The sequence below is a fragment of the Corvus hawaiiensis genome, chromosome 5, assembly GCF_020740725.1.
Source record: "Corvus hawaiiensis isolate bCorHaw1 chromosome 5, bCorHaw1.pri.cur, whole genome shotgun sequence".
In the NCBI taxonomy this organism is placed as follows: domain Eukaryota; kingdom Metazoa; phylum Chordata; class Aves; order Passeriformes; family Corvidae; genus Corvus; species Corvus hawaiiensis.
Genome location: NC_063217.1, coordinates 37,961,168 through 37,975,056, shown reverse-complemented (window position 1 = coordinate 37,975,056; position 13,889 = coordinate 37,961,168). Strand labels below are relative to the sequence as shown.

The 13,889-nt window shown below is 39.4% G+C and overlaps 1 protein-coding gene across 3 annotated transcripts in view; it reads left to right on the top strand.

Moving 5' to 3' along the window:
- GALNT7 (polypeptide N-acetylgalactosaminyltransferase 7) overlaps positions 1-13,889 on the top strand; it is a 71,777-nt gene that overhangs the window by 33,261 nt on the left and 24,627 nt on the right. For all 3 annotated transcript variants that reach the window (XM_048303648.1, XM_048303649.1, XM_048303650.1), the window contains exon 3: positions 13,237-13,403. In XM_048303648.1, coding sequence (XP_048159605.1) covers positions 13,237-13,403 — 167 coding nt within the window. The remainder of the gene's footprint in view (positions 1-13,236; positions 13,404-13,889) is intronic.

Here is a 13,889-nt window from a genome sequence, read left to right as displayed (position 1 = left end):
AGGCTTTGGCCCTGCCTTCTCTAGAGAGAGGAAAGGAAAGAGGTGGAAGCACACTCCTTCCTTGCCCTTCACTCTGTAGGAGTGAAGCAAGGACAGCAAAGTGGAAGATGGCAATGTGTCACATGCGGGTGGAATGGGCTGCCTCTGCCCAGGTGAGCTGCCAGATCTTAGGCAGCAGAACTCAAGTACTCCCTCCCCTTCATTTTTACTCGAGGTGAAGGGCATCAGAGAGCATATGTATCTGCCAAGTAGTTCCATACCTGTAGCTTCCTGAAGTAATTTTGGCATAATCTCAGAATTTGTCTTCTGGTCTGAAGGACATTAATAAATAGATATTTTGAAAAATTATTAAATACTTTGAGGAAGAGGAGGGACAGCCGTGAAAAGATGAATTTTAGAAACTGTTCTCTTAAAGCACAGCTGCAGATAAGCCTTCGTGGAGGTCAAAGCCAGCTGCTCAAATCAAAGTTAGGTTTTAGTATTTAATGTTCTAAGCAAGTAAACAGAACAGCATGAAAAAACAATGTGAACAAAAGGTATCTTTCAGACAACATTATATCACTTATTTTATGTACTGAATACTTGGGATGCTTGCAATTCCCTAAATAGGTTAAAGGTTTATAGCTTCTGTGTCTCTCCTGGGAACAGCAGAAGAGAGGGGGAGCAATGTGAGATTGGCTGATATTGCTGTATGCTTTCAGGCTTCCACATGCTCTCTTTGCTGCTCATCCCCCAATACCAGCGAGAAATGCAGCAAAAGGTAGCAGATTACCTATTGGATGCACCATTTATTTTCCTCCCACTGATCTGTTTAAAAAGACCAGAAGCCTTTGTGGTTGATAAGGCCAGCCAACATTCACTTTTATCCTACCAAAGAGCAATATAGTGGTATTTTTTTGGTTAGTAGTATGTTTGCATTGCTAATTGAGGAAGATCTTTCTGGTAAAGACTGGGTTGTTCGTTCATAGAGAGATAGACCTCCCTTCAGCCCTCTCTTTCTTCAAGCATCAGAACTTTTAAGCGTTACCCTGTGCAGTCAGGTTTGTTCAGTGAAGTATGCCAAATGCTTTCCCAGGCTGTGCTAGCAAGAGTGAAATACTGCTGCAAGAACTCTCAGCTTAAAAGCCATGTAGCCTCAGGGCTTGTCCCTGCTGGAGGGAGAAGAAGGAAGAAATGCCAATAAAAGGAGATTCAATTCTGCTATGTTTGGATTTGACTTTGTAGTCTGACATGTTGCCAGGATGATTTGCCAGCTGCCTTTATTGATTCAGTAGGAACTTTGCTGGTGATTCTGGGCAGTCTCAGCTGCTGTAAAAAGCCTTAACTCTTGCTGCATCCTGTAGAGAGGAATGACATGGGATGGTGTGTTGAAGATTTTTGTCAGGTACATCCGAATATTTCTGCTTTGCCGCTTACTCTTGGCTTATGGATTTTAACCAATATATTTCAGTGTTGATGCCCAGCACTTGTGTTGACATACAAGTCATAAGTTTGGTTAAACAAAATCAAGAATATATGGGTATATGTTTAAAAGTCAGTGCACAAAATTGAAAAGATGGCTCATCTCACTGCAGTCTTTCAGCACTCCGCAAGAGAGCCGGGGGAACATAAACTGGGTTATGGTAGAGAAATACCTGTTTTCCACCTTGTTTCTAGCTGCAAAGAAGTAGAGCAGGCTTAGCAGGCCCTGCCTAAACCTCTATACAGTAGCTGGAAGAAAACTGTTTCTTTAAACTTGGTGATTTTTACCTTTTTTGGATCTATTTTTATCATCTTGATAGGTGGCAGCTGTTTAAGAGCAGTCATTTATATTGAATTTTATATGTTATCACTGTTTCCTAGCAGACCTGCAATAAAATTAATGTTAGCTTTTGGGAAGAAGAATATTAATTTTATTGCTCCCTGAATTCTACTTTTTTGTAATCAGGAGTCTGCACAGAGGTAGAGCTGAAGTAAAATTAGAGTGATAAATTTTCTGGATTATTTTGGATCCAAGATAAGGAAATAAATATTTCCATGCTAAGGAAATAAAAAAGGGATCTAGGTTTGAGGATGAATGCCATCGAGTAACAAGGTATGTTCTCTCAAAAAAAAGCCCCAAGAGATCACTGTGGAGAATCACTGCTAGGAATAACAAGAATTGAGTTGTTTAACCAGTATAATGATCCACTTGCCCAGAGTAACTGAAAATAAAATTTAACTTAAAAAATGCATCTATGCTGGGTCTGACCAGTGAATGTTTTTCTTGACAACTTTAGCTCTGGCCAAAAACATACGCTAGTGAGAAAAAGTAAAAGAATGGATAAGCTTCATTCCTGGCAACCAGTGCACTGGGACACTTGAGCCAAAAATTGCAATGCGGTTGTCATGCTTCATAGACGGCTTTCTGTGCACAGACTTGTCTTTTGAATGCATTTATAGTCTTGAAATTAATGACATCCTGAGTCAGTGGCTGCAGAATGTGGTGCTTGTTTTAACCTCTCCTCCCAGATATGGATACTGTTACGTACCTCTGTGTCTCTGCTGCCCTGTGCTATGGGAATATCAGAGACCTCTCCATGAAGTTGCTATATAAATGTTTCATGTTCCATCCTTATTATTCCTGCTATTTTATTTCCCTTTTCATTAACTCTGAGCTAAAATTCTGAAAGACCTATTTGCATTTGACTCCAAGATTTTTAATTTTTTTTTCCTCCTGGTGGTAATGCACTGAGTATATGCACTGAGTGGTCTAACACTCCATATACAATCATTTGCACTTGCACTGAGCTCTCCTGCTGGCTCCTTTCCTTGACAGAGTTCTTGAATTATTCTGCAGCTGTTTATAGTCATTTTAATTGCAACTACCAAGAACTTCCTTATTGTTCAGGAATGACCTGGAAGAGGAGTTGGACTGCTCAGCTGCCAGCACAGACATTTATGCTGCTTACAGTCTCAAACACACTTAAAATTTGGAATTAATAGACTTTAGCAGTTATTAGCCTAAGAAATCTGCCATACTTTGATGAAGAACTATGCCTGTAAAGAAAGCAAAGAACCTCATCAAATACTTTGGAAAGTCAGTTGCTGTATTAATAGCCTCACTCATGTCCACATAATTTTTGATTTCTTCAAAAGATGATAATATTTTTCTGTGGCATGGCTTTTTTTCCACAAAAGCTGTGTCTATGGTTTACTAATTTTGTTATTTATTACTAGCTTCTATTCAACACAGAAGTAGGACTTAGTGCTCTGCAGTTCTTTAGCTTCCCAGAGCCCTTTGATAAAAAATTGGTGTCATGTGTTCCTCTGTTTGATAACGAGACTGGAGTCAGCAATACTTACACTCTACAATAGTTTGTCAGTTTATGTTGCATTGTTTGGGAAACACTGGGTTTATTAAAAATAAAAAAAAGGCCATGAGGCTATTCATGGCAGAAAATTCCAGTAGAAGCTATCATGCAGATTATCTGAAGATAGGAGTATTTAGTAGGAAGTATCACTGTGTACTTGCCCTTTTTTTATTCTCTTCGTCGGGTATCTGGTGTTGGGCACTGCTAAGAGTTCAACGGGAATGCTTAATTTGGCCTTCCTGCTTCTGAAGTGGTCTCTTGTCATTTTGATTGTGTATCAGCCCAACAGACTTTCTGGCAGGCATCCTACTTCTGGTGCTTGAAAAAAATATTTCAATAGCAGCTTTCATGCTTCAGTAAGCTATTTCTCAAACTTGGGTTTTGGGGTTTTTTGGTTATTTTTTTTACTTGATCTTATTATTTACATGCACTTAGCTTGAATTAATGCTCATTTTTGTTTCCCTTGTTTGGACACCACTCTGTGCTTTTAAAGAATGTATGTCTTACTGCTAATAGCATCTGGTTTTTAATCATGCTGTCTTTCCCTTCTTCACAGTTCCCTTTTTCAAAAGGAGGTGTCTCCTGCCTGTGTCTTCTGTCCTGTCAGGTGCTCTGATTCTTCCATACACGTCACAGTGCCTTTCTTGGACAACCAGTAGTTCTGTGTAGTTCTATTGATGGCTTCCCCATATCCTTATGCTAGACAATCCCTGACACACTTAAACTCTAGTAAACTGTCTCTGATTTATTCTAGCAGAAGGCAGTCTTTCATGGACTAAAGTTAACTAAAGTTAATCAGTTCCGAAAATTTCACCCGCTGCTAATGAATTCAAGGTCATCATTTCCTGGATCCTGCTTCTTGAAGGTGGGCAAGAATTTGTTTTAGTCAGTCCTCAGGAACTGCTGTCAAGCACCAGGACCTTGTAAATATGGTAGAGCATGATCTCACAATGACATCACAAGCTTCCTCAGTGCCCTCTGGTGCCATCCATCCAGTCCCATGGACTTGTGCCATGTTTATCCCCTTTGCTGTGATACATCCAGGGAGGTGGTCCCTGGCTCACCTCTGTGGTGGATATTCCTTCCCTTCTGCAGGCTGCCCCTAGACTCAGGGACATAGGAGGTGTGACAGCAAACCTTACAAGTAAACAGTGAAGAAAATCAGATGTTGAGTGTCTGGGTCTTTTATGTCTCCTTTGACACTAAATTTCATTTCTTTTATCAGTATATTCATGTTTTCTTTAGTTTTTCTTTAGCCTACAAGCTCTTCTCGTTGCCCTTTCCATCTTACGGATTTGAACTCCACAAAGCTTTGTCTTTACTTCTCTCTTTGTGGGCTCAGGCAATATTTCTTTACTCCTTCTAGGTAGCTAGTCCATGCCTCTACCTTCCCTCCTCTACCTTCTGGCATTCTTGGTGCAGCCAGGTGGGTTTTCTGCCATGCCTGTTCAACTTACTTCATATGGGAATGGATGGCTCCTGTGTTTTGGGGAGGTTGTCCTCAAAGACGCCATTCCTTGGCCCTTTTTGACAAAGTTGTAGCACCCAACCCAATTAACTTCTTATGGCAAATATAAGGAAACATGTAAATAGTGCATGGAAGAGTCAAAAAGGGAGAGAAAACTGCCTGATGGACAAAACCAGTGATGACTACAGATGTAGAGCTCTGGGAAGAGTCTGGTGTATGGCTCACAGGAGCTGCACCTGGTTATACAAGACCAAAGCAGTGCAAGATGTTCCAAGGAATCTGTATTTCTAAAAAACACATATCCATGATGCATTAGTTGCAGTAGCCTCTTTTTATACTTCTAGCTCAAAACCACTTAGAATCAATGTAGGTTTTCCTTTATGAATTCCACTTTCACAGTAGAACGCTCCAGTCCACACCTGCCATTTTCATTCCTGTATTTTTCTGGGTTTGAGCCATGCTAATTGCACTTTTGAAGTCAAGAAGCATTCTCTTACAGTATATTTTAAATGGTGCACTGTGGAACTCCCTGTTTCTCCTATTAACAAACTTGCACTACTGTAGAGCCCTTGAGCCAGGGATGTTCTTAGTGCCGATCAGATTTCATGCCAGGGTAATTAACTGTGTTGGCTGAAAGAAAGGATTAGAGCTCAACATGCTTTGCTCAGGCTTGATATGCTGTTGTTATCCAACCCATGGAAGAATTGCTTACAAGTTATTCTTACTGACCCAGAAGGTTTTAGTCTTGTGACTTTATTTAAGCTAGCTGTTTTTTGACAGCTTCTTTTGACAAGTGTTGAAGGAATTTTATCTGGAATAGTTTGACTGGGAGAGGAAACATCATTAATGTTTATGGCATGAGACAAATTAATCTCTTGATGGATTTTTTTTTTTCAGTATGACAATAAATAACTGCTGTCTACTCATCACAGTGAGCCAGAATTTCAGCTGCATCACCCACACACATCTGTCAGTATGATCATGGCAGAATAAATATTTTTAAGTGTTTTTTCCTTCTGCGGATTATCCAGTTTGAGTTTTCCTTTATAAGGACATTATTGCTGTTACAGGGCATAGCCCCTGGGCCGTACAAATTTGTACTTGAATAATTGGATCTGTTGCCACAGGTCACCTTTGACTTCAAACAGAACAACTGACAATGAGCCTTTGTTGAAAAACCTGAAAAGGTAACTCTTCCTTGCTTGAGTACAGTGTTGTGTGCATAGAGAAATGTATTTTTGGACAACTGTTCTTGCAGCTCATTTTATAAAATGAAAGGGAATGAGAATTGGCTTGTTTTTAAAAATTGCACGTGTAGTTTTAAAGGGTGTTGGTTTTATTTTTCAATTAATTTTAGCATAAAAAGAGGAGGGAATTCTTGCAAAAAATAGACTTCCAACTTTACTAAGAATGCGTACATGCAGAGCTGTGTGATAGTAAGACAGAGCTGTTAGTAAAGATGCTTTTCTTATCATAGTTTGATGGTGACAGCTTGGACCCTTTGTGTGGTCCAAATGCTATTAAAAATACTGAATTGTATAGAAAATGGTTAGTGCTGGACTGGAGTAAAAAAATACCAAAATCTTTAGTTGTAACTAGTTACTCAGGGTATAAAATAAGGCAGATGAGTCTTGGCTCCCCATTAGAAATGGACAGTCTTATCTGGGCAAAAAACATGAATTTAATATGTTCTCTTCCAGTAAGTAGTTACTTGTCCAGTCAATCTTGTTGTAGTTAAGAAGGTTGAATAGAAAGGCTCTGGAGTGGAGCCTGCTTTCTTCAGGAATGTGATTAGTTCCTTAATTATAGCACTTTACAAATTACATATTTGATACTGTTACAAGAAAAAGGATTTCAATAATTACTTTTGGTATCTGTATCATTGGAAATGAGCCATTAGGGACTTGGTTTCATTTCACGTGGTACCTTGGGAAAATCTTTTATTCCAATGCCACATCATACTCTGGAACTGTTCTGTAACAAAGAAAACTAGTTCTATAGTGTGCACATAAATTTTTGTGCACCTCAGTGAGAGCTGGGGTTGAGAATCAGGTGAATTATAGTGGTCACACTAAATCAGGAGGGCTAGCTTTCCACTGCAGATTATCAGCTGCCTTACTGCCAGCAAGACTCCTGGAGGGAAAAAAAATGATGTTTAAATTGTAATTAGCATGTATTGTGAGAGCATCTCATGTGGTCAGGAGATATTTGAATTCCAGGCATTGGCCTTAAAGCAAAACCCAGCATTTTCTGTTAACATTTCAGGTCCCAGTAGTGAAAACTACAGAGAAAATGGGTCCTTTGTCTCTTTAGTGTTGGCTGCTAGCATTTCAAATGTTAAGTTCTGAGGGAGAAATAATTCACCCAAAGAGTACAAAGAGGTTGACAGAGGCACCAGGTGTGTTATCTGTAGTTGGATTTACTTACCTCTCTGTGTACACACATGAAATGAGATGACCAAGCTCTGAACATGACCTCTTACTCAACAAAAACATATATATAGCACAGCACCTGGAGTATATTTAAATTGTGTCTTAAACCTTGACTTCAGTGAAGGGGCAGAGAAGAGTGTGAGCGACTTCCTGCAGCTGTTTGTGTAACCCTCCAGGTGCTGGCTTGCAGCATAGAAATTCTGGGGCATGAGGAGGAATCATTTTGCCAAATGAGTTGTAATCTGAATGTGAAACCAAAAAATGAAATGCACTTCTTATGCTCTGTCTTGTTGCTGTGTAACCAGACTGTGCTTTGCTAGAGCATTCAAATAAATGTGCATGATACAAGTTATAACGGAGTCCAGATGAGCATGGGTAGGAACTTCAAGGTTCAACATCTGATGAGCAAGGCATGGTGGAAATACAGTATTTCTGAGAGACTGAGCTCACTGCCTCAGGCTTCTTTCTAGTTGTTTATTACATTAGGTAAAGCCTGTAAAAGTTTGATAAATCCAAAATTAGGCACAGCCTCCCTGCAATACCCACAGTGTGTCACCAGACTGCAGAAGGCCTCTAGAACTGTGAGGTCTTCTTCCCTTCAAACCAAAACAGGAAAGCAGAGGGCTTTTGCTCCATCTGGCTGTATGGGAGTTTCCCCTTCCCTGAGGAAGGGAATTTATTTTAGCCACCTAGCTGCCCCAGCTTTCCTGCCCTGTGGTGTTTATTGCTTCAATTTTTTCAGTGTTGGATAAGTGATAGTATGGGCAAGAATCTTGTGATTAGAAGAATTGCGAAGGTTATTGCTTTAATTCTCCTCTTACCCCTAAGGTCGGGTTTCTATGCAAACCTTGCGCTGGATTTGGATTGTGATGCTTTCAGAGGTATGGTAGATGTAGCTTTTGCTTCCAAGGGCAGTAATGATAAAATGTAGCCACATAGCCTTGAGAGTTACTTCAGGAATGGAAATAGGCAAAGCTTGTAGCTATTTTAAAAATAGCAAATGCTGTTTCAGTGTAGGTTTAAGCTGCTTGGTAGCGTGTAATAGAGGTTTTGATGCTGTCTGCAGAAGGGAATAAAACATTTATTCAGCTGATCAGTCTGTGCTTCTTGGGTTGTCTGTTTACTTCTCTTCCAGAACCCCTATTTTGTAAGTTGACTGCTGTAATCTTCTGTTGATGTTGCGGGTGCATAAAAGTACCCTGCAAGGCTTCATAGGTACCAAAGACTGGCTTCACAGGTACCAAATCCAGTATTAGCATTAGATTTACTTAGTTGTATCCTAACAAAGAAATGCCCAGTTCTGTGATCTGTTTCTGTCTATTTTGTCTACTCTAGACTTAGGCAATGATCCTTCTGTCATCAGCCAGTCTCAGCTATGACCTTGGTGATGTCACCCATACAAATGAGCAAACAGCTGAAGGTGTTTTGTGAAAAAAAAAAAAATTCCCATCCATCTTCCTAGGGGTTAGATTCAGTTTACTGCAGTAGTCATAATAAATTGGTGATTTAAAATAAAAAGGAGCCCTGAATTCAGTATTAAAAATATGTAAACAGCATGCTGTCAGCTGAATGCCTATCTCCTTGTAAGACAAGAACAGGACTTACTAGAAAAGGAAACTGAAACTGAAAACAGATCTCCTGACTTATTTTTGGGATTTGCTTGTGCTGGACTCTTTCAAAGAGTTGAAAAAAATGCATGCACTATAAAGCAATTATAATAGGTCATAATACAACTATGAATCTCATACCACTTTAAAAGTGAAATAAAATTTAAAATACAATTTAAAGTTGTGAACAGTTATATATAAATGGAGAAGAGAAATTCCATTTTTTAATGTCGGTTACGATTTCAGGATAAATACTAATTTGAGACCTTCAGCTTTGTACTGATTCAGGGCCCTTATCTTGCAACACTGATTAGCTTCTCAGGAGCTTCTTTGGCTGCTGGAGTGGTTACAGGAATGGGATGGCAGCTGCCTGCCCTCTTGGAGGAATCTGGGCTGGTACATTTTGGTCTTAGCACACAAGTACAGTGCTTTAAAATCCAGAGGGTACTGATGTGTCCTTGATATGTGCAGGTGCAAGTTAGAGAGCTGACCCAGGGGTGGAGAGTCATGATAAGCAGCCATGATACCTCTTCTTCTGGAGCTCAGGTGCTGGTATACTGGGAAAGCTAGGGATTCAGCGTGACAGGAGAAACACTTCTGTTGGCTCCAGATCTTAAACTGCCCTCTATCTGATGGGGCTCACCCTTAAATTGCTGTCAAGGTGCTCTCCTTTTTCAGCTCTTGCGTTTTTGTGGGTGGTTGAATTACTCTTCCAGGAGAAGCAGACTCTACTTCTGGCTTTTTTTTAGCCTGAGGAAATTTGAGTCTATACCTGCATCTTCGGGGGTAGCTAGCAGGGAGTCTGTACAGTCATCCCAGCCTTGGACCAAGTACCCACACTCACAACTGTGGGGCCCCAGGCCATCCTGAGAGCGAGCCAATGAACAGAGTACAAAGCTGTAAGAGCAGAAATTTCCCCAAGCCAAGGAGCACTCCAGGCCAGATGCTCAGCTTCTTGTGCAAAGGGTCTCCTGTAAAAGTGCTCTTCTCTGCTGTGGCTGGTGCCCAGGGATAAGGGGACCTTGACATGGTGCAGGCTCCAGCAGTGCTGTTCCCTCCAGGGGTGGAGAGGGAGTAGAACTAATTCACATCCTAAGTATGCAGGCTAATAGACAGAAAAAACATTACTCACCCTGTTTCTCAATTGGATCACAACTGTGCCTTCTGAAAGGTTTCATCTTGCTTCAATGATGAGTCAGTCCTGTTTTTCCTCAGTAGTACCAGTGCTGATTGGGGAATGGAAAGTTTTTATTCGTGGGCTGATCTGAAGATGTTGTTTATTTTACCCATGAGTTCCCCAAGGAAAGGGGACACAAACAGAGCAGCTCTTCCCTGCAGCACTGCCCAAGGAAGATGTTGCCAGCCCTTCGTAGATCTGTGCACACTTGTTCCTCTTTCCCCATACAATTACTCTTTACAGGGCTCAGGAAAAGTGATGTGAAGTGTCTAGAGGCAAGCCTGGCTTAAGGATACTACCTTGTCATTCCTGCATATCTGCTGCAATGTGCCATCCTCTCAGCCATATCAATAAGAATTCAAAGATCTTTTTTAAGTGAATTTTTTTATTAATTTGGTGCATAGAGTATTGCCACAGCTGGCCTGCAGGCTACACCTGAAAGGGCACTGTGCTAGTATGTGGGCAGGACCGCACCCAGGGGATGAAGCTAGACCCTCTTTGTCACAGACCCTTCTGTACTTTGAATCTGCTTGTGCCCATTTTCAATAGCTTGCAGCTTTTGCCTAAACATTCATATCTACTTCACCTTCTCTTTTAAAAATGAAGAAAGTTCCTGGAAATTCAGTCATACTTTTTCCTTTTTTGGTGCCTAAAATCTACAGGGAAACCTGTGCTGTAAAATTCAGCTTCAAACATAAGGAAAATGCATTTATCATTTCTTGGTATGTGGTTTGCCAACCACTGGATGTCAGTGCTGCTCCACTGAGGAAATGGTCCACTGAGGAAAGCTTTCCCTGCTTCCTTCCCTATGAATGTGAAGGAGATGTGAGCTGAGACTTCTGGCTTTTGTCACTCAAATACCTGAGCAACATTCACATTTATTGAAAAAAACCTGCCAGGGAGATTAAAACGTTTATTAATTGCACGTATCTAAAACAACTACTATATTTCAAACCTCTAATTCTCAGTTCAAGATGAGGAAGAAGACTGTGCATGGGAGTTACTGCAGTCTGTCAGAATTTATAGTCTTGATGAGTCGGTCTGTGAACTGTCTAATAAGTGAAATAAAGTGTCTGGAAAAAACTGGAAGCATGATCTTATGTAAATGTAGTGCTTCACTGCTTGCAAATGGCACATTTAGCAACACCTGATTTAAGGAGATTTAAGTTGGCTTTGTAACAAAAAGCCTGTCTAGACCTCTGGGTTTGTGTTTTTAAAATGTATTAAATACAGATCAAAAATTGTTCAATCCAGGCTTTTGTAATAGGTTCAACTTTTTTAAATTATGCAAAGTTTCTTGCTGTCCTTCATTCTTATGCTCTTCTCCATTTTATTCCTAAATATGACTAAGCCATACTGCAGGAAGTGGGAGAAATAAGCAACCAAAAGATTTGGGTTCTTTTTCAAGGTTTTCTTTGTTTTTGTCCTTGAAGGCAGTCTGAAACATTGTAGCTATCTTTCTTTTTATTCGGAAATAAGCAAAAAAGTTTCCTAGCTAAACTGCTGCAGGTGCAAGTCAGGAGCACAGTGCAAGCTGCATCAGCTACTGCCTTCTCCTTTGAGACAAAAGGTGCTATTCTGCTACCTTTTACACAGAGCTCTTGAGTGGCATTCAGCTGGTCTGCTGGTCTTTTTGAAAGTATAACACCCTGTTTTCCTCCATTTGTACATAACCATATCACCAAAATTAACGCTGAGAACATATGTGTGAAGCAACACTGTTCTGTTATAAACCTGTTATTAAACATATTAAATCTTCCTTTTACACTGCCTACTTAACCCACCTAGGTAGGATATCCATTTTGTCTCTGCAGATGGCTAGGCAAGTTGTTGACAGCTTAAACACTTGTGCTACCAATGGAAGTACTGCAATGTGTAATCAGCTGGAATCTTTGAGAGGGATCTGTGGAAGGAAGGCCAGCATCCGTGGCCTGAACTTTTTAAACAGCCAGTCTAGCACTTTTTTGTTGGTACCTATGATTAGCTGCAGCTACTTCAGGCATAAAAGCTATCGAGCTGAGGGATTTTAGTCAGTAAATTTTACTTTTAGAGATTGTCCTGCTTTAGACATTGCTTACAGCACTCCTAAGAAAAGAAATGCCTTATTAGATAAAATTTTGTTATAGTCTGTTTTGATTCTGTAATTTTCTTCTCCCACAGGAACAAAATTAATAGTATGTTTCTACCAATGTCTTTTATTTTCTGTGAGGTGAGAAATGCCTATTGATGCTGTTCCCTGAAAATAAGTGAAATGTATCCTTCACTAGAGAAACTCTTTAAATACCTATGGATCTGTTATGTGAGTTCTTTCCAAATTTAACTGAATGTAGTTTTGGAAACTCTGGTGATCTCTGATGATTAAGGTAATTATTTTTAAAAACAGCGATGTTTCTGTTCACTTGAGCTTTTTATTGTATAAAGAGAACTATAAGTATGGAAGTTTGTGCATCTGTAAGTTTAGAAGCTTTTGTTTGTCACTAAAAATTCTTAATACATGATAGCTACCTTTGAAAAGTCAGAATCTCTCTAGTAGAGACTTTATTTGCTGAAAGATGAAAAAAGGAAGGATTTTTCCCATTGAAATCAAAAGTGCTATGTCTCTGTGTTTGATGATAGGAATTGTGTTATTATAGTTGGAAAAGGAGCAGAGATCCTGTAGGGAAACTTCAAGTTAAGGAAATACTTGGACAGGTTGTAATGAGGGAGACTGTGAACAGTCTCACTTAGGGATGCAACCGGGGAAATGGACATTACAATTGCAAATTAAATCCAGTGTTGATAAAAGTGATTAAGAGGTATTGGAAAGTGTGGAAGGTATCAGAAGTACTCATATTGCTTGTTTCTAAATCATCTCTAACCCCTCAGTAAAAAAGACCTGAGTCGTCTGCACTATTTTTGTTTGGTTTTTTAACTCTCTCTTTTCTTGTATTTTTTTTTTCTCCATGTGTTTTCATATCTTTCAAGAAAGGAGCCCACTGAAATTGGACCAGGTCTGAAACTTGTGCTTGACACGGTCTATTTTTTTTTTTTTTTAATTTTTATTTATTTTTATTTTTATCTGTATCTGTGATGCACTTAAGCTGTATTACCTTTTGTATCCTGTCTCTCTTAAATCTGAAGGAAAGCTGTCAGGGAAGATTTCATTTGCACAAGGAAGGATGCTGTTAAGCAGTTCTGTAAATCAGCATGTGAAAACTAATAAAATCAACTCTTTTTACAGATGCAAATACTGGCATTATGATGATAACCTGCTCACCTCCAGCGTTGTCATCGTCTTCCATAATGAAGGATGGTCCACGCTCATGAGGACAGTCCACAGTGTCATTAAGAGAACACCAAGAAAATACTTGGCAGAAATTGTTCTGATTGATGATTTTAGCAACAAAGGTACATTTGGAATATTAACACATTCCTTGTAGAAAAGGAAGGGTTTTTGTTTTCCTGAAATAGTTTTCTTTTGATTTATTATCTGCCATGGTTTGAGTTGACTATGGAAGAAAAGATTGCTTCTTCACAGTTCTGTACCACAGTTTTTGGGCAGTATATAGAAGAAAGCTGGGATACCTAGTATCTCTCTTGGCTCTTGTGAAAACAAGTAGTTTGAAGAGTATCAAAGGAGTCTGAGTTAAGCCTGTTAGGAGTAATTCCTTTCTTTATTGCAAATAGGAATCCAGATGTCTCTTTTTTTTAACTACAATAAAAATCTACCTAGACTATCAAATTATTCTGATGAATTTTCAATATATTTTACATTTCTAACATCCTTTTTTAATGAAACATCACATTAAGCTGCTTATTGATTCTTATTAAGGGGGAGAAGCTTTTAAGAATTTAAATACATTTTAATTTCTGCCTTTCTTTGAGTCCTGCATA